The following is a 21,595-nucleotide window of genomic DNA, read 5'->3' as shown; positions in this document are numbered from 1 at the left end:
ATATTGTGAAAAAATAAAAAAATAATTGAAATTTTTTTCAAAGGAGATAATTTTGTATTTTGCTGTATCAAGCTTATTAAGCCTGCCGTAGATGTTATTCAAACCAGGAATTATTCTGAGTGATACAAGTCTGATAGATTGTAGTGATAAATTAAGACTCAAAAGAAATAAAGATTGTTCAGTAAAACCATTTATCAAAAGTCTAGCGGCCAGTATAACAAGTTGAATCTGATTGCGTGTTAACAAATTTGCGCATTTAGACCACCAGAATTGAGACAAAAGGGAAGTAAATCCTGATCAAATTGTGTCAATCTAAATCAATCTATAGACATAGGAAATTAAAATTGTTTTATGTTATGTTGTGTTTTTAGCTTGGATAAAAGACACCGTAACAGCAGAAGGTCTTGCATTTGATTGGGTTGGTAAAAGATTATACTGGGCCGATGTGTACATGAACCGCATTTACAGCATGAACCTGAACTCCATAGAAAAAGTCACCTTGGCAGTAGTAATTAGTCCTAGAGCAGTGGCTGTTCATCCATGCAAAGGGTAGGTACTGGTAACCAGTGATTTTTTTCCAGAAGAAAAAGTTTTAAAATTAATAAAAAAAAAGTTGAATAAATAGTGAATGGAATGTTCATTATATTATAAAAAATGATTCTGAACAGAATACTTTAGCCCTTTCCTATTTTCATGTGACTCTGTCCAAAATGAGGTTGCTGTCTAATTGAAATAACCCGGAGATATCCTTAAATTCTAATTTAATATTTTGAAAACTTTTGGAACCTTACATAGTTCATAAACAACTGTATCTTAAAATTAGATACATAAAGACTCAAAGCAAAAACATATCTAAATATACTGTAAACTATCCTTTTTTCATGTAAACTTTATTTTGACTTTAGCCTTTTCTATCCCAATGGGTGGCTATTTAATTTTGTATTTTTTGGATGAACTTCATGTACATGATGTAGTTAGACGAGAAAAGATCTAGATTATAAACCATGTATCAATTTATCAAACATTTTATATTTCGAAACTTGTTTAGATATCTATTTTGGACTGATTGGGGCAGGAGTCCTAAGATAGAGAGAGCTACTATGGCAGGGAACCAGAGGAAAGTCATTGTATCAACAGACCTGGGCTGGCCTAATGGGCTAAGTGTTGACTATGATGAAGATATGATATACTGGGCTGATGCTTTAAGGTAAATAGTCAAAGTTCTATGATGGCCTTTTCTATAGCTTCTAAATTGAATGACATAAATGAAAAATTCATACTGGACTGATGCAATTTAATAATAGCTAGTCCTTTAAGGTGGTACCCAACACCTTAACTAAAATTAATTTGGCTCGTTTAATTTTCTTAAAATTTTGACAAAGTATTTACTTTGACTCTTTGACAAATATATAAAAATTTCAAAAAAATTGAACCAACCGATAATCAGAAAAATTACACTGGTTATATAGTAGTTTGACAAAAACTTATTTTGATCATTGAGAAGCTTATGCATAATATTCCCTTAACAACACAACGTCATTAAAACGTTCTGCTGATTTAACAGAGTTGTATCCCTGTAGTTTTAGGTACCACCTTAAGCAATAACCCCAAAATATATTGTTGCAAGGGTATCTTAATTTATTACTGAATGTAAATGCAGAAATAATTGTGTAAAAACGTTAAATCCTTACATGAATAATAAATGCGACAAAACCATAACAAAAAAAAACCAGCACTTTCATTGCTGTTGTTTAGTTGTCTTTTTCTGAATTTTATGCCAATAAATATATCTGTCTCAGCAGTTTATTTAAACATGACCTTGTCACCTTTGGGGTATCTTTCTTGAGCCCAATCTAAGATGCCAAAACAGGAGTGTATAATGCTGTATTTGCTTTTTTTTCTATTTCCCAGGGACAGGATAGAGAGATCCACATTGGATGGTAGATATAGAGAAGTAATTGTCCAGTCAACTGTCCATCCGTTCTCCATGACAGTGTTTGGTCATCATGTTTACTGGACTGATTGGACATTGCGTATGTACACTATTTAAAAATATAATTATTATACTGTCAATCTTATGCTGTTATAAGTCCATGAAAATGATGAATTCTTAAATTTGGTACGATTCGAATTATCTGAAAAATTTTTGTTATTTATAAATATTTGTATAATCAAGGCTGGTACTCACTCTTTAAAAATATCAGGAAAACATGATGGTAATTTATACTGAAATGTTTATGACTTACAAGTACTTTTTGTAGTAAAATTTATTTAAATGATTTGCAGGTATTTATCTCGCTAAAATATCTGAATTTTGAAGTATCTAGAACTTTAAAGCTTTTGCCCTAGTGATCATTATTCATAGAATAAATGATTGAAACATCTCACAAAGGGAAAGCAGTCAAAATTTGAAGGAATTGCCCAAAAAGTTGGTACAATTTCTAAAATTTTATTAATAAAATTTACAAGCCATGGAAACAATTATGAATTGTGACTTCATACTTGATGAACCTGAATTTAGTACTTCATGAAGGAAAAATTCTTATTTTATTTATCTTGTTGAATGTGTCGAAGAACTCTGTGAAACATATTGATCTAAATAGATATTACCTGCATTCTGTATGAACATGTATATAGCTATGAAGTGTTGTGTTCTCATATTTTATTGCAGGAAAAAAAATTGTCTAATATTTCTATTTATAGATGGTGTATACAGAGCAGAGAAGCATACTGGATCCAATCTAGTCGTAATGTCAGAGGGTATCACTAACAGACCTATGGGAATCAACATCTATTCTCCAAAAAGACAGAAATGTTTGTATAAATAGTAGAAATATTTTCTTTAGATTTTAATGCCTCATGTATGACATGTTCAGTTAGCAGTGTGGTATTAAGTTTAGTGTGCATCTTTCCCATATCTTGTAAACATTTATATTCAAGATTACTCGTGATTATAATGGTTGAATGGTCTTTCAACAGATTTCCTTGAATTAAAGAAAAGTAAAAGAGTAGGCTGAATATGGGAAATCTGCATTATTTTAAAATAATTTTACTCATTACTCTTGAGATTTCAAATATAATTATCTCACATAAGAAACTTGGTAAAATGTTGGAAACCAAGTACCAGTTTAGACTTGCTAAAAGATGCCTCTAAATTTTGGTATTATCAAAATAAACGTGCAAAATCTTTTACCATCAGTTTCTTTCTTCAGGTAATACAAACCCTTGTGATGTCAACAATGGAGGATGTAGTCATGGTTGCCACCCAGGGGCTGATGGGAAGGCTGAGTGTTCTTGTGATGACAACAGTGGATTGATCCTTGGTAACAGTGGTAGAATGTGTATACCCTCTAACCATTCGTGTACACCTGACAAATTCGTGTGCGTGAATGGTAAATGTCTGAGTCAGCGATGGGTTTGTGATGCTTCTGATGATTGCAATGACAACTCTGATGAGAATCCTAACTTCTGTGGTAAGTACCCATAAAATGGTTTAAAAATATGAAGCTGAAGTCTGCCTCTGAGTGTGAGATTTTTGCACTATGTTGAAGATCCATCGGTGACCTTTGACTGTTTTCTGCTCTTTGGTTGGGTTGTTGTCTCTTTGACACATTCCCCATTTCTATTCTCAATGTTATCCGTGACAACTTCAGTGGAAATAAGATAGATATTGAAACTGATATGTAAATGCTTTCTAAAATTTGATATTAAAGGCTTCATGGAAGCAAACTATTCTGTGTGTATTTTCATATTCCTTGCACATCTGTTTCCTGTTAACTTAATACTTAAAGTGAGGATATCATATATGAGAAATATCTCATAGTTCAACTAAGTTAAATATTATTATTGTGCAATTTTACTTTTCGTGATGTATCTTCAGCTTACATATAAGATTAGTATTGTTATTAAATTTTTTAGGTAACTTCATATTTTACTATCATGTTATTTTATTTTTTTATGTTGTATTTTCAGCTAACCATGTTTGTGATCCTACATATTTCCGTTGTAACAATGGCCACTGTATTCCATTAAAGTATCGCTGTGACCATGACAACGATTGTGGAGATGACTCAGATGAATTAGAGTGCAGTAAGTTCTCTTTCATTTGTAACTTAAAGTTTTTGTCGAGACTGTGACTTCTGAAACTGATCTGTTGGCAGTGTTAACTTCTTTTTATTTTAGAAGGTAGAAAACCTTGATGCTTCATACTTTGTTTATAGATATCTTATGTTATGCATTTTCCTTTTCTCATATGTAAAAAAAACAGCAAGGAATATATAGAATATTAAATGTATAAAAGAAAGAAAGATTGACTGATGATACCAAGGATATATTCAAAACTCATATGTCAAACAAAATGACTACACCATGTAAACAAAACACCAAAAAACAATGAACCAATCCACAAAATAATACATAAATAAAAAACTAGCAATTGAGCATCAGGAACTCCACCAAAAACATTGGGTTAACTAAGGTGCTCCAAAATAGTAAGCAGTTTCTACTACACATATGGCAGCTGCAGTTTTGTTGCTCATGTAACTACAAATCTAGTGACTAGTCTCATTCTGTGATTGCACAATCAACTATATTATTAAATATTAGATATTTTTTTAGCTTACCCAGGATGTACAAGCGACCAGTTTCATTGCTCTTACAAAAGATGTATCGTGCCCTGTTTCTCAGTGCTTAAACAATAGCTTTTATATTCAACATCGATAAAATTATTTTGTAGCTCACCCAGAATGCACAAGCGACCAGTTTCAGTGTGCAAATAAGAGATGTGTTGACTTACTGAAGGTCTGTGATGGCGTTGACAATTGTCTGGATGGAAACAAAACAGATGAAAATGGTTGTCGTAAGTATGCCATGGTTTTAGGGATAAGTAAATGATCGTCTATAAGACATTTGTTTTAATATTTTTAAAGAAAGAAACTGATTCTTTTTACATGTAATGCTTGGATTTATTTTGAATAAAACAGGTCTTTTTCATTATTTTCACAAAATCAACTTTCATTGTCATAAGATTATTATACAATTTTTTTTGACTTTTGGACCTAAAAACTGGCCTTTCTGTTGGGGCCTTGCTTTATTCCTAAATCTAATTGACTGCAGTGATAGAATTACAAGCGTTAAGGTAAGAGTTATTCCCCTTTTTGCCCTTCTTTCTTTTAAAAGAGCAGTTAAAGCTCTGTCTGGCCTTGCTGTCATAAAACTGCAGCTTGACAGAGATGAGCTGTAAAATGTATGCAAATCTGTAAAACACCTACTTACTTGTCCACTTCAAATATATGTGACTGTTGAAGCTCTATTTGAAAATTGACACTACAGTTGAGAGAACATGTACCCAGGAAATCGTGTGTCCTAAAAAATCGGATCTGACTATCTATGTGTAACTTGTGTATTTTACATTACAGCTGAGAGAACATGCGCTCCAGGGAAGATCAAATGTCCTAACAATGGAATCTGTCTGTCCAGACGTTACCTATGTGATGGTCAGAATGATTGTGGAGACAATAGTGATGAGAATACCATGTTTTGTGGAGCCATCACATGCTCACCTCGTAAGTATATATAACTTGTTTTGTAAGTTTAGAAATAGCAGATGTGGTATGATTGCCAATGAAACAACTCAAGTTCTCCACTATCATTCAACATAATTTTTCTTTTCACAATGAGTAAAACCCATACAGCATAGTAAACGATAAAAGGTCCTGAAATGACAAATGTATATATACCTACTTTGGGCATTGGTAGGAAAGAATCCTTTCCCCTAGTAGAGAAAATCTGTCCAGGTCATTGGTAGAGAAAAAGGATCAACTGTATGACTACTTAAAGGTTGTACTTTGTAAATACAGCTGTTTCACAAACCGTTCTGCTTCCTAGATATGATCTCTATGTTGCATCTCTTAGAAACATAACTTTGGAATGTCACCTGTATAGATAAACATGGATAGCGACCCACTTGAATTCTGAAGAAGACCGAAAGTGAAGGAAAGGGTAATAAGTTTAAGCTCTTCAGAAGTTCAGGGCATATATATGTCGAAAATATGCTGCACAGCCTTACATTTTCACCTTTGAAAAATATAGTAGTGCATATGAAATTTTCATTCTAGCAATCTAGGGTATAATTATTTTACTAAACTTCATCATATTCATATAGTAAAAGTGTCACAGTTTTAGCCTTATTGGCTATGGGAAATTAAAGTTTATCTATATTTTCAGAAGTACAACCTAATAATTACATTAGATGTATGTTTCACTATAATAAGTTATTCTGATTGGCTAACTGCACATCACATGTTATTCCTTAAGCAATTGCATTACTCAATAAACTGACTTTTCATTTATGATAACACGAGGTCCCACAATAAAGTGCACAAGTAAATTAAATAAAAAACTGATAAAATTTGTGTTTTCATGATCCTAGCTAAAAAATGTAATCATAAGTATTGAATGCTTCTTTTTGTAACTTCATAGGGTTGTAAACGGGTTGACTGTGTGCACATTTTTAGAATGAAGCGCGAAAACAAAATGTACTTTGGTCAACGCTTTTACACCCCAATGAAGTTACAAAAAGAAGTATTCAATTCTTAAATAAAAGATAACTACATTGCATAGTGATCATTTTTGTAGATTTTTTTAACACTTTTACAGGTTTATGCATCAACTTAAAACACTTGTTTTACTTAATATTTTTATTAAATTTGAGCTAAATATTGCCCTTATTGCAGTAATCAATCATTTAATCTAAGAAAAAATGAAGTTATACAGTTATGATGATAATAATTGTGCCTTCCCTTTATTTTGTAGAAGACTTCCATTGTGCTGTAACCCAGAAGTGTATACCAAAGTCCTGGGTATGTGATGGTGATAATGATTGTGGAGAAATTGAAGATGAACAGCCTGGATGTAACAGTAAGGATGATTTTTGTCGAGCCTGCAACTTTTGTTGCAGAAAGCTTGACATAGGGATAGTGATCCGGCGGCGGCTACGGCGGCGGCGTTAGCTCACTTCTTAAAAGCTTTATATTTTAGAAGGTAGAAGACCTGGATACTTCATACTTTGTATATAGATGCTTCATGTTACGAAGTTTCAGTCAGTCACATGTCCAATGTCCTTGACCTCATTTTCATGGTTCAGTGACCACTTGAAAAAAAAGTTCAAATTTTTTGTAATGTTGAATTCTCTCTTATTATAAGTAATAGGATAACTATATTTGATATGTGCGTACCTTGCAAGGTCCTCATGTCTGTCAGACAGTTTTCACTTGACCTCGACCTCATTTCATGGATCAGTGAACAAGGTTAAGTTTTGGTGGTCAAGTCCATATCTCAGATACTATAAGCAATAGGGCTAGTATATTCGGTGTATGGAAGGACTGTAAGGTGTACATGTCTAACTGGCAGGTGTCATCTGACCTTGACCTCATTTTCATGGTTCAGTGATTATAGTTAATTTTTTGTGATTTGGTCTGTTTTTCTCATACTATATGCAATAGGTCTACTATATTTGTTGTATGGAATGATTGTAAGGTGTACATATCTAGCGGGCAGATGTCATGTGACCCTGACCTCATTTTCATGGTTCAGTGGTCAAAGTTAAGTTTTTGAGTTTTGGTCTTTTTATCTAATACTATATGCCATAGGTCAACTATATTTGGTGTATGGAAATATATTATGATCTTTATGTCAGTCACGCAGGTTTTATTTAACCCTGACCTCATTTTCACGGTTCATTGCACAGTGTTAAGTTTTTGTGTTTTGGTCTATTTTTCTTAAACTATAAGTAATGGGTCAACTATATATGTTGTATAGAAGCATTGTTAGCTGTACATGTCTGCCTGGCATGTTTCATCTGACCTTGACCTCATTTTCAAGGTTCATTGGTCTTTGTTTAGTTATCTTGATTAATGTTAAGTTTATGTGACAGTTGTAATAAAGCTTAGCGTTATACCTAGGACTATCAACATAATATCAATGATTAGTATAGAAGGCGAGACATTTCAGCGTGTGCACTCTTGTATTCATATATATTGTAAATAATGAAGTTTTATTCTAACAAATCCATTAAATCTGGCATGAGTCAATTAAATACATTTCGTTTTAATGTTAGGTGAAAATGTTCATCCCACTAAAGCCTAGACAGTTAACAATCACCATAAACATGTTATTTAAACTGATAAACAAGTATTACACATCTTTTTCATCTCTTTTGAAAATTATTTTAAAATACATCTGATTTGAATTGTCATCATTAAGTCAGCATCTTAAAAAAACCTCTTACTTGCGAACTTTGAGACGTCATGATCAATTTACCTTAATTTTACATTACTAAACCAAGAATTTTAAATCAACCAATTTCAACTCATTAGAGATAAATATGTATTGATCAATTATGAATTTGACTGGGATGGAGAAATCACTTAGACTCATCTGAGTTATCAACAGAACAGAGTTACACACAATGAGGTTGACTTTATGGTAACCATTGATAAGATTTTCTCTGATTTTCAGATCCAAGAATGAATCAGAATGGTACATAGTTCATCCATGTTTATTTGAAATAAAATTAATTCACTTTTCAGACCCAAGTACAAACCAGACATGTACAGAGTTTAGGTGTGCCAATGGTAAATGTATTAGTCAGAAGTTTGTATGTGATGGAGATGATGATTGTGGCGACAAAAGTGATGAATCAGATCAACTCAAATGTGGTAGGTCAAAGGTCAAGGTTCCTACATTAATAATGTTGAGTTACATCAGGTATATATCAGATTTAGTCAAATTTGGTTGTTGTGGTTACAGCAAATATTAACATGTTTACTCAAGTGTGGGAGGTCGTATGTTATGTCTCAAAAGTATATTTGACATGTCTGTCCTAAAAAAGTCCTTATGATTTTTGGGTTGTAAATCAAATATTAGATATGAAATTGCAGATATGGTCATATAATGAGAGGAAGATATTTATTGATTTTGAAATCACTATCCATGGGTAAAAGTCATCTTTCCAAAAAATAACTAAAAGTAAATAGGAAGAGCTACGTCATCTTGGACACTATAAGCCCCCCTTCTTTTATTTTTTGGTAGGGGAACAACTGGTTTTTGAGCTTGCTCGACAAAGAGTGTTTAGTTGTAGTAATATATTTTGGAAAATATTTTGTTCATCAAGTTTTTGCTGATATATCCTATATAGATATATAAAGCTTGTGTGTTTTTAAACTTTGACCATTTGCATTGAAACTTATGGGTCTAATACCTAATATGTTGGTGGATATTTCAAAACAATAGTTTTTTTTACCATACATTAATTGAACAGTACATTTTTAACATTGTTTTTTTCCCCCAATTTAAAATAATAAAAAAGAATATTTTTATTATCCAATTTCTTCACGACTCTGAAAGCTGAATTTATTTCAGGCAAAAGAAGATGTCCGAAGACTACATTTACATGTAAGTCTAACAAAAAAATAGGAAGATATGCATGCATAGACAGGAGGCTGATTTGTGATGGCGTCAAGAATTGTCATGAGGGCGAAGATGAGCTTCAAAACTGTCCAATACGCACATGTCGTCCTGATCAGTACAGGTGTGATAATGGTATATGTATCCCACAATCCTTTGCTTGTGACCATGACAACGACTGTGGTGATGGCTCAGATGAGAAGAAAAACTGTGGTAAATATTTATCTTAAAACACCAAGAATCCAATATTTTTTTTAAAATATTTTGTTTAAGAAATTTTTGAAAGGGGTGAAAAGAAGTCAAATTTGAATTGATACATGTACTCATTCAGAGAACTCTCCAACACTCAAAAGAAAAATAATATGTTAAATATTGGATTGAAGAGTGACTTGTTTTATTATTAGGTACATATGTGACAATCATAAGGTATTGTTAATTCAAAAATGAATGACTACATTTATTATTGCAAAACCCTAACTAGGGGCAGAAATGTGAGATCTAATTTCTGTGATTTACGATAATGTCAGCCAATATGACAAATGCATATACAAATTTATATTTCAGAGTATCCACAGTGTGGTAAAGGAAGGTACACATGTGACAACAAGCAGTGCATTTACTCCCAGAATGTGTGTGATGGATTTCCTGATTGTGGCGATGGCTCTGATGAAAAACATGAGCGTTGTTGTAAGTAACATAGTTTAATTAATTTTTGGGGGGAATATTATAATTATCTTATATTTTTTACTATCATAACATTAATTTTAATTTTCTTTTACAAGACTTTGAAATTTCCAATACTCATTTTAGGTTATCTCTTATTCAAAACAAACTTTACATTTATTTGATTGGAAAGGCTTACAGACTTGAGATAAACATTGCAAATTTATTTTGCTTATATTTGTATAGCCAATAATTTTAATGTTATGAATTTGAATTTATATGAAAAAAAACAAAAAATTTTTTTTAATTTTTTTTATGAAAATATAAATATTTGCTTATTAAATTATCAGCCTCTCTTAAACCACTGTGTCCAGGAGATGAGTTCCATTGTGGTTCTGGTGGATGTATCAACCAAACCTTGGTGTGTAATAAGGAACCAGACTGTGATGATAAATCAGATGAGAGACATTGTAGTGAGTTATCTCCCTTCCTTTTTATGCCCCCCCCCCACCTCTAGACGAAGGGGCATTAATAGAAATTTCAATAATTGTAGTTAGTTAACTCAAGGTAATAGGGACTTTTGTAGTAACCACAGCATTATAAATTCTAGAAATAAATATTTTCCATTCTCAATTTTATCAAAACCAAATTTAGACACCAATTTGATAAATCAACGTTTTAGAAATATAGTATATTTCTGAAAAAAGTTGCATCCCTGATGTTCAACTCTAAACGAGTAACTTGTATAAAATAGCATACACTGGAAAGGGATTATCCTTTTGAGCTCACGTGGCCCGAAGGGCCATGTGAGCTTATGCCATCACTTGGCGTCCGTCGTCGTCTGTCGTCATCTGTCGTCGTTAACTATTTCAAGAATCTTCTCCTCTGAAACTACTAGGCCAAATACTTCCAAACTTTAACTGAATGTTCCTTAGGGTACTAGTTTATAAATTGTATCCGAAGTTTTGATCTATCAACAAACATGGTCGCCATTGCTAAAAATAGAACATAGGGGTCAAATGCAGTTTTTGGCTTATATCTCAAAAACAAAAGCATTTAGAGCAAATCTAAAAATGTTCATTAGGTCAAGATCTATCAGCCCTGAAATTTTCAGATGAATCAAACAACCCATTGTTGGGTTGCTGCCACTTAATTGGTAATTTTAAGGAAATTTTGCAGTTTTTGGTCATTACCTTGAATATTATTATAGATAAAAATAAACTGTAAACAGCAAAAATGATCAGCAAAGTAAGATCTACAAATAAGTTAATATGACCAAAATTGTCAATTGACCCCTTAAGGGGTTATTGTCCTTTAATGACAATTTTTCACAATTTGTTCATCATATTTGCTAACTTTAAAAAATCTTCTCCTCTAAAACTACTCAACCAAATTCAACCAAACTTCAACTGAATGATCAGTAGGGTGTATAAAATGAAGTTTGTATTTTATTTTCTATTTCGTCAAAAAACATGGCCGTCATGGCTAAAAATAGAACACAGGGTAAAATGCAGTTTTTGGCTTATATCTCAAAAACTCCAGCATTTAGAGCAAATAAGACAAGAAGTTAAAGTATTTATTAGGTCAAGGTCTACCTGTCCTGAAAATTTCAGCCGAATTGGGTAACTGGTTTTTCAGGTTTAATGCCCCTGAATTGATGATTTTAAAGAAATTTTGCAGTGTTTGGTTATTATCTTGAATATTATTATAGGTACAGATAAAATGTTAATAGCAATTGTATTGTGAATCATCAGATTGACCTAGACTGTATCTTAAACAAGTGTAGGGCGAACTCGTGCCCATTTCTTTCCAGAGGTTCCTAAGAGGCTTTAAATGGTATTTCGAGGATAGTACATGGCCTTTGTTACTCTGTTTAATTTACAACAAACATTAATTTATTAATTTAGTTAATAAGGCATTGTTTACCAGGTGAGCGATTCAGGCTCTTGAGAGCCTCTTGTTTAGTTTATGCAGGATTTGAATATTGTAATCTCATATTCAAAACCAGTTTGCAATGTTATTTTTTGTTATTATCATGTCCTTGGTTGAAATCAATACTCTTTTAAAGAAATCAAAGTTCTGGGAGGAAACACTTTCAGGATTTTATCTCAATCTCTAAGATTCTCTCCTTTTCATGGTGGTGTATTTTTTGTGTGTATTTCAGATATAAATGAGTGTAACAGTCCCTTCCATGGTTGTGTATTTTTTGTGTGTATTTCAGATATAAATGAGTGTAACAGTCCCTTCCATGGTTGTGTATTTTTTGTGTGTATTTCAGATATAAATGAGTGTAACAGTCCCTTCCATGGTTGTGTATTTTTTGTGTGTATTTCAGATATAAACGAGTGTAATAGTCCCTTCCATGGTTGTGTATTTTTTGTGTGTATTTCAGATATAAACGAGTGTAATAGTCCCTTCCATGGTGGTGTATTTTTTGTGTGTATTTCAGATATAAACGAGTGTAACAGTCCCTTCCATGGTTGTCAACAGAAGTGTGTGGATACGCCCACTGGTTTTGAATGTCAGTGTAACCCTGGATATAAACTTATGAAGGACAAGAAAAATTGTGAAGGTATACTATGTAGTTAAGAAAAAAAATATATATAGAAAGGTTATTTACATATTTTCAAATTTGTAACATACATGTACAACACATAATGGCCTTATTTCATTGTTGATGAGCAATTACACATTCAAATAATTACATTAGATGTATGTTTCATTATAATACGTTATTCTGATTGGCTACACTGCAATCTTGTGGTATTCCTCAATCAACCTTATTATGCAATAATATTAACACTCGTGAAGGCATGAGGTCCCACAATAAAGTGCACAGGTAAATTAAATAAAAATTTGATAAAAATCTGTTTTCATGATCCTAGCTAAAAAAATGTAATTATAAGTATTGAATGCTTCTTTTTGTAACTTCATAGCGTTGATTGTGCGCACAATTTTAGAATGTACTTCAGTCAAAGCTTTTATATCCGAATGAAGTTACAAAAAGGAGCATTCATTTCTTAAATATGTAATAGAAAAACAAAGAATACCGGGTATCCATCCATGACACAAAATTAGTACATGCACATGTAAAACATATAAAAAGCAAAGGAACAGTGATTTTATTGCTGTTCTTTATTTCAAAATCACATTGAGGCCTTTAACACGAAGCAAAACAAATCTCACCTAATAACAAGTTTTAAGACAGCCCCTAACACTGGTTTGAGGGAAATTCTTTGCAAAAATGATTTGGATAGACTGTAAAATGCAAGATGTGTTTGTTGTTAATTGATTTAGAAAAGTTTTTAGAAACTTTTTGAATTGTAACAAAAGTTCTTTCATTTATTTTTATTGAGAATTTGAAAGTAGCAATTTTTTTTTTTTCAATTTGCTTTGCAATTGTGCAATTATTTACCTTTTTTGTGTACAACAAACTTGGCATCATAACATAGATATCATAACACACTTTCAAAAATAAGATTAAAATGTATAATGATATGGAATATTGAGAAATCACTTAATAGTTGATTAAGTATTTGATTTTACACTTTATTTCCATTCAGATTTAAATGAATGTAATGAGATAGCTGGAGCATGCAGCCAGAAATGTATCAATACCCATGGTAGTTATGTGTGTAAATGTAATGATGGCTACGAGAGAACTCACGATGAAAGACATTGTAAAAAAGTGGATAGTAAGTTCAATATATACTTTAAACATGTATTTAATTTGCAATTAAATTCATAAATGATTGAAATTTCTACTGAACAGATAATTTTGTTTTATTGCTTCATCTGTGATAAAGATACAATAGCAAAAATGCTCCAATGCTTAATATTTAACTTAAGGATGTTTGCTGCTCAGTTTCAAAATAAATATCTTTCCATAAAACTAATATATATTGATAGGGGATAAATTGAGGAATCAAAAAAGCAAAAAAAATATAGGGGTCAATGAGCTTGTTTCGAGATATTAGCCATTGGAATTTTGGCGGGAAAATGTTCTGTCTTGATTTTTCATAGCTTTATCATTGACTAGTTAAAGTTCTCAAAGACTATTAAAAAATAAATAAGATTTTATAAGACTTTTACTAATGGCTTATAATTATAAATGTAAAAGATTTATAAAAGAAAAATGGGGGTCCATGGGCAAATTTTTTTAAGGCATTCAAATGGATAAAACCAGAGAATTTTGAAAATCTGACAAAAATTTTAAAACATGACAAACAAACATCCTTAAAGGGTGATTTTAAAAAGGTTATTAAAATAATACAAAAAGCAAAACTTTGTCAACAGGTTTAACCTTGAAATAGCTAAATTTAGTATTGTAAATAAATAAACTGCTTTATAGAATCTTCTATACGTCTTTTCTTTCCAAAATATCTATAAAGAATTAAATTATAAGTTTTAAACATACACAAAAGTCTATAAATTTTGATTAGCTAATTGTACGATATTCCTGTAAATAATAAAGGTCAATTGCTTTATTTAAACTCCAATAGATATAACACCATGGTTGATTTTCACCAATAAGTACTACATACGAGAGATATCAACGGATGGATCACAGTACCATAGATTAACCCAAGGATATGATAGTGTTGTGGCGCTGGATTACGACTACATAGAGGACAGGCTGTACTTTATTGATATTAAGAAGAAAAGAATGTTCAGGATCTTTCTAAACGGTTCCGGAGAGGAGATGATCGTCAGGCATGGCTTGATGGGAGCTGAAGGGATGGCACTGGACTGGGTGGGAAGGTATGTAGAAATTCAGAAGGCATGGATCTAAGAATTAATGTTAGAGAAAGGAGAGTGCTTCTGGGAATAAGGAATTAGACGGCCGTATTTTGACAAAAATATTGGCTACTTTTTTTCTATTTTAATTTTTTTTTTGGTGTGCTAGGAACATAAAGTGGGAGCTGGTTTTGTCCCTTCTGCAATGTTTATAAGGAATATATTGAAATTGTATGCACCAATTTGCCTAAATGGCTCTGACACCAGATGGATAGTTTTTTCAATCCTTTGAATATGCCAATAAATTGATTGTTGCTAGCTTTCAGCAGATTATTCATGCATATTCAGAAGCAGTTTGATATTGTAAAATAAAGTGTCTTGGTGATTTATAATTAGATTTAAAAAAAGATTTTCTTTTTTACTTAAATTTGATCTGTATAAGAAAGAGTGCATTATAAAAAAAGTATGTGTGTCGCTAAATTTTTGATTCATGATTTAGACAGATGTCCACAGCTTCCCATTTCTTTAAACAGCATTGTTTAGTAATCTTGCCATCTTTATATTTACAGGAAAGTATACTGGGTAGACAGTCGTAAGTCCTCTATGTTTGTAGTAGAATTGAACGGTACTAGTCAGCTGACCTTAATGAAAGGCAGTTTTATGAAAAGTCCCAGAGCTTTGGTGGCTGATCCTAGAAATGGGTAGGTACCGTACATGTACTTTTTTTGTAATTACTTATTTTCAGGTTTTTGGAATTGTACATGTAAGTTCTCAGAAAATGAACGTTGTCTGATCATTTCAGGTTCAGCACAAAAATCATAAGCTACCAATCGAAAAATGATAGCTAGCAAAATATGCCACAAGAACAGAGAAAATGTGCATTGTGCAGAGTTGCAATCAGGGATGAATATCACTATTTAATGGAATGCAACAGTCTACTGACAGATAGAAAACTACTAATTTAAATTAAATTGTCATGTTTTAGAATTTAAAGCTATCATGCATGAATCAGCAATCTAAACTTTATAATTTTGCCAATTAATTACATAATGATTTATGTTTTCTCAACAAATGTACAATGCAATGTAATTTAAGTGAATCCAAAGTTTTAGTATTCTTGTAGGTATCTATATTGGACTGACTGGAACTTATCGCCATACATTGGCCGTATTGGTATGGACGGGTCTAATGCTACCAGAATTATCAAAGAAAAGATAGGCTGGCCTAATGCTCTGGCTATTGATTATGAAACTGATAGGTTATGGTGGGGTGATGCTCATCTGGATTTTATAGAGTGAGTAATAAATGGATTTATAATATTTTTTCCTGAAAGGATGTTAGGTGATTTATCATTAGAGGAGTTATTGCCTTTAAACAAATTAACCTTAACAACTAAAGTGATCAGTGATACAAACCCCCCTTTTTTTTGGACGATCAATGCATTTGAATGGGAGCATATAGTTGGAACCCCCCCTTTACTCTGGGTTGGGACCCCCCCTTTTTAAAATGGCTGGATCCGTCACTGAGAAATCTGAGTTTCATCAATTAAAAATATTTTTTAAGAGAATTAAAAGATCAAAAGTTGTAAAATTTAGGTTATTAAAGATTAAATGGGTATAATCTTGCATTTTGTTATAGTTCAGTGACTGCTTTTAAAGTATTCTCAGATTTGGCATTATTCAATATATTCTCTAGATCATATCAATAGTAAAACCTACCGATGGGGATCTTTCCATGTCATGATGTCTTGATTTGGACAATGGTTGTTTTATTTCGTTGGACACTTAAATTCGTGGGTAAAGTCATCCACGAAAACCACGAAAATTGGTACCCCACGAATAAAAGTACTTTCACAGTATTGACTTACATTTCAGGTTCTCCGATTTGGATGGAAAGAATAGACACATTGTTCTGCAGGGGAAAGTCCCTCATCCGTTTGCCATGACAATATTTGAAGACTGGGTCTATTGGACTGACTGGAATCATCTGTCTGTAGAAAAGGCCAATAAATACACTGGTGCCAACCATACAGTCATACAGAAACTACCACATAGACCAATGGATATACATATTTATCATCCCCTTAAACAGCCACTGTGTAAGTCAATTCTACAAAAATACTTTAGCAAAGCACCCAATTTTACAAAATCTATTCTGTCACATTGATACTAGGATACACTGTTAATTCAGATTTGTTATGTGATTTTTTTTTTTACTGTTAACCCTTTTGTTTGGGGGATACTTTATTTCGAGTTTTACCCTTACTTGTTCAGTTTGCAGCTATTTAATTTCACGATTTTCTAATTAAGTTGATGCAGTTTTAAACTAAGGAAAGATCTAATTTTCTAATCACAAAATTTGCGAAAAATAAATCGCTCACAAAATAAGTTTTGGGAAAATCGCAACAATGTAGGCATTGCAAAAATAAAAACATGCACTTTAACGTTTAATATCGCTGCAAATGTTTGCACCTGTCCTAAGTCAGGAATCTGATGTACAGTAGTTGTCGTTTGTTTATGTAATTTATACGTGTTTCTCGTTTTTTTATATAGATTAGACCGTTGGTTTTCTCGTTTGAATGGTTTTACACTAGTAATTTTGGGGCCCTTTATAGCTTGTTGTTCGGTGTGAGCCAAGGCTCCGTGTTGAAGGCCGTACATTGACCTATAATGGTTTACTTTTTTAAAATTGTTATTTGGATGGAGAGTTGTCTCATTGGCACTCACACCACATCTTCCTATATCTACTTTAGATTCTGATACCATTAATTGTATGCAGCATATCTGAGATTGCAATGATTAAACATGCATTTGTGTTCATTTTTACATTAAACAATCCCAATAGTCTATGCATGCAATAATTTCTAAATTTACAGTAAATTCATGCATGAAAATAAGAATATGTAATAAACATCAATGAAGAGTCCTATCAACATGATCAAGACAAGTTGACTAACAGTATAATGTCAAGAAATTTCGCACTATAGTAATTTTACTGTGACATTTTACTGTTTATTTAAATGCTTTGAATGTTCATAGGCATGCAACTCAAATAAAGAACACATCAAAGATTGAAAAGCCCCATTTATTGTCCAAACTATGAACAATACCTTACCTTCATACAATTTCAATTTTCAGTAATTATTTTTCAGCCAGTGTCTTGCTCCTTTCAGGTAAAACATGATCTTAACAAATTCCTTGGTGTATTGAACATAAAAATATAATGTGAGCCATTATCAGGTATGTGTTCAAAACTTGAAATTTTGTTTTGTGCTCATGATTAATTTTAACGTTATAAAGATTATATGCCAAAAAAGTTTTTTTTTACCTGATTTGAAGGTAAATTGACTATAGAAATATAGTAAAAGTGAAGAATGATAACTATGGATTAGATTCTCTTTCCTATAAATTGTATTTTGAATTTTTCAGGGTCAAATCCTTGTGGAGATAACAATGGTGGATGTAGCCATCTTTGTTTGATTTCTCCTGATGGATCTTACACTTGTCGATGTCCAAACTATTTCAACATGGCATCGGACAACAAAACATGTATAGCTAACTGTACCTCCTCACAGTTCAGATGTGGTATATCTGACGATCGGTGTATACCAAATGTATGGAAATGTGACGGAGAAAAAGACTGCAAAGATAACTCTGATGAACCAGCAACCTGTCGTAAGTTCTATATTTTTCTTATTTTTTTTACTTTCATTGACTGACTTTACTGTATAATAGACTAAAAGTGATTCACAGAATATAGTAATTTACAGAATTTATGAAAATTAACAAACTAATATTAAAGTTAGAATTTTTAACAATCTCTCTCCATGCAAACATATTGTTATATGATCAGGACTATTCCATAAAAATGTATGTGGGGGGGTACGAAGGGACTATCAAAATATCGCTACAACCAAAAACCATTTATTTAGATAATTTTGCATAATTGTAATAGAGACATACTGAAAAAAGACCCATGACCCAAATTCAATAACTAAAACGAGTTCCAGAATTAATTTTTAGTCTATATAAAAATAAGGAGATGTGATACCATATAGAGGGTTATTTTCATGGGGTGTAGATTTTCGCTTATTTTGGCAGATAGAACAAAATCTCCAAAATAAATTACTCACAATTAAAGGTGTGTACATGCAAAGGTATTGATAAAATATTTGAATCCGCCAAAAAAATAATCGCCAAAATAATAACTGCCAAAATATTTAGTATACCTTATTCAATGAAAATCGCAAAAATAACCCACTATACGGTATGTGTGCCAATGAGCAAAATCATTAGTTTTGATTTTTGTTAGGAATACTTGAAGTATTGATATAAGCAACTGAATATGAATGAACTACTGTAAACTTTTTGGTTTCACATGCATTTCTAAATTTTTGAATGTATGAATCTATTTTTAGCTGCCAATGAGTGTGCCCCAGGACAGTTCCAATGTAAGAACAATAACTGTACCTATGCCTTCAGGGTGTGTGACTTGGTGGATGACTGTGGTGACGGTAGTGACGAGGCAAACTGTGCTGACAGAGCCTGCTATAGCTGGCAGTTTAAGTGTGGCAATAATAAATGTATACCACAAGGCTGGGTCTGTGATGGAGACGATGATTGTGGCGATAATAGTGAAGAGCTAGGGGCTCATTGTGGTAAGAAAAAAAGTAAACTAACAGAAATACTGAACTAAGATAGTTTGAAATCTAAATAGAAGATTAATACCATGATTTCTATGTTTGAAATTAGGCAAATACATAACTGTATGTTGTGATCACATGATTTCTGTTCTAGGTAACAAAACATGTGACCCAAGTAAATTCACCTGTGACAATGGTAAATGTATACCAGAGGCTTGGAAATGTGATTTTGATAATGATTGTGGTGATAATTCGGATGAGAAGAAAGAATGGAAGTGTGGTAAGATACATAATATACCTGGTCACAGCACCATTTTAAAACACAATGTCAGTTTTGTGGTTAACCTAGTATTGGTATTGAAATTTAGATAGAGGTTGAATTCCATATATTAAAATCAAGTAAAAAACTTGTAATAAATCAATTTCAGTATAAATGTCACATTCTAAGAAAGAGAACTAAATTGTGAAAAGTTATAAGTAATTTGTATGTTCTGACTTAAGTGATGAAAGTTATAATTTAAAAAAAACCAACTAAACACTAAAAGTTGAATTTAATGTAAAGTTGAACATTTTGTTTTCCAGCTAACAGAACATGTCCTGATGGCTGGTGGAAATGTGAAAGTAATTATCGCTGCATACCTGACTGGCAGAGATGTAATGGAGCAGACGACTGTCGTGACAATTCTGATGAAAAGGAAGAGAACTGTCCACCATGTCATGAGACGGGAGATTTCACATGCAAAGATAAGAAATGTATCCCTATACGATGGCGATGTGATTTTGACAATGACTGTCCAGATGGAAGTGATGAAGACAAGGCTATGTGTTGTAAGTATAGTATTCCTTGTTATACAATAAAACCTGTATAAAAAGGCTCCCTTTCATATTTGGTGAAAAGATTGTTAGTGTTTATCTCCAAACGTTTGTCAATATATGCTAAATTAAGATAAAAGTTTTGACTTTCCCTAAGTACTTTATAAGTCTTACAATTTAAGAAGATGTGGTATAATTGCAGTTGAGATGATTCTCTGCAGGAAAAATTAGCAGCTACAGGTCCCATACAGCCCTAAACTATAAGCAAAAGTCAACCACATAGCAATAACATATAGTATAAGGCCTAAATTAAAATATTGTTTGTTTGCCCTTTTCCGACCCTATGTTTTGAAACAGGGTAGGTAGGTAGGTAAAATATTTTATTTTTTTCCCCCAAAAAATAACTTGGCTCGGTATATTATTTGTCATGGGTAGGCAGGTAGGTAAAATATTTTATTTTATAGATACAAAATCTGCATAATGTCATTTTTTTGTCCGTTTTGTTTTTGCAAATAAGTTTTCCGCTGGGACTATTATTTTTGAAAAAAAAATATATAAGAGATAACTTTGTACTGGTAAGATAATGTCCGGGCAGACATATATAACTAGTAGAAAAAGTCCCTAAAGTGTTACAAATTTCGTGTGTGCCTTTTTTTTCAATAAAAATGCTATAAGACTTAAAACTCAATTGTCAGTGCACGTATTTTGCATCACATTTATAAATGATCTGTATGGAAAACTTGGCGATTTTACTGCCAGATATTCTCCACTTTACAGGGTTTTGTCACTTTTGGTTCATGTCAGATATAAATTATTTAGCGGCATCGTTAACATAATCATTCTGATATGCGGATCACAAAAGGCCATCCCTACATAGAATACAACGTCCGTTTACAAATTAGTTTGTACACACACGTTAATACTTTTGTATCAAACAAACTTTTTTGTAAATGAACCCTGCTCTTTAAGTTTAAAGGTACAGAGTAACGTACTTCATATCATGATTTCAGAAAGCGTTCAACATCGATTTCAAACAAATGCTTTGAAACTTCAAATGCAAGTGTTCATGTCAAACGCTCAGGTGATACCAAACGGACTGGACCTTATACGAAAAGATAAAACCCAAGGATTCCGGTAAAAAAGTTTTGAGCGGGAAATACAAATATAAGATTTTTGGTAGGAACGAAAAAATAAAATAAAATAAAATCTTGCTGGTAAATACAAATAATCAATGATTTTCAGGCGGAACGAATTGATAGGGTCGGTCGGTAAAGG

General features: G+C 32.3%; 1 protein-coding gene and 1 long non-coding RNA gene across 2 annotated transcripts in view; both read left to right on the top strand.

Moving 5' to 3' along the window:
* The window catches only part of LOC139503232 (low-density lipoprotein receptor-related protein 2-like), a 126,002-nt gene that overhangs the window by 76,854 nt on the left and 27,553 nt on the right, over positions 1-21,595 (top strand). The window contains exons 45-67 of the mRNA XM_071292991.1: positions 372-549; positions 1,049-1,207; positions 1,912-2,033; positions 2,704-2,814; positions 3,213-3,473; positions 3,973-4,089; positions 4,736-4,858; positions 5,418-5,564; positions 6,814-6,918; positions 8,589-8,717; positions 9,421-9,678; positions 10,030-10,152; positions 10,479-10,601; positions 12,578-12,700; positions 13,692-13,823; positions 14,631-14,889; positions 15,435-15,566; positions 15,989-16,159; positions 16,740-16,963; positions 18,294-18,539; positions 19,283-19,522; positions 19,662-19,787; positions 20,090-20,335. Of these exons, the coding sequence (XP_071149092.1) occupies positions 372-549; positions 1,049-1,207; positions 1,912-2,033; positions 2,704-2,814; positions 3,213-3,473; positions 3,973-4,089; positions 4,736-4,858; positions 5,418-5,564; positions 6,814-6,918; positions 8,589-8,717; positions 9,421-9,678; positions 10,030-10,152; positions 10,479-10,601; positions 12,578-12,700; positions 13,692-13,823; positions 14,631-14,889; positions 15,435-15,566; positions 15,989-16,159; positions 16,740-16,963; positions 18,294-18,539; positions 19,283-19,522; positions 19,662-19,787; positions 20,090-20,335 (3,855 nt within the window). The remainder of the gene's footprint in view (positions 1-371; positions 550-1,048; positions 1,208-1,911; positions 2,034-2,703; positions 2,815-3,212; positions 3,474-3,972; positions 4,090-4,735; positions 4,859-5,417; positions 5,565-6,813; positions 6,919-8,588; positions 8,718-9,420; positions 9,679-10,029; positions 10,153-10,478; positions 10,602-12,577; positions 12,701-13,691; positions 13,824-14,630; positions 14,890-15,434; positions 15,567-15,988; positions 16,160-16,739; positions 16,964-18,293; positions 18,540-19,282; positions 19,523-19,661; positions 19,788-20,089; positions 20,336-21,595) is intronic.
* LOC139503233 (uncharacterized) lies at positions 20,624-21,125 on the top strand. The gene is made up of 2 exons (XR_011659072.1): positions 20,624-20,690; positions 20,764-21,125. It is a non-coding gene; the product is annotated as an uncharacterized lncRNA (long non-coding RNA).

This window comes from Mytilus edulis, chromosome 14, assembly GCF_963676685.1.
Source record: "Mytilus edulis chromosome 14, xbMytEdul2.2, whole genome shotgun sequence".
NCBI lineage: Eukaryota > Metazoa > Mollusca > Bivalvia > Mytilida > Mytilidae > Mytilus > Mytilus edulis.
Note: the sequence above shows the minus strand (reverse complement) of the source record. Positions and strands in the feature narration are given on the sequence as shown.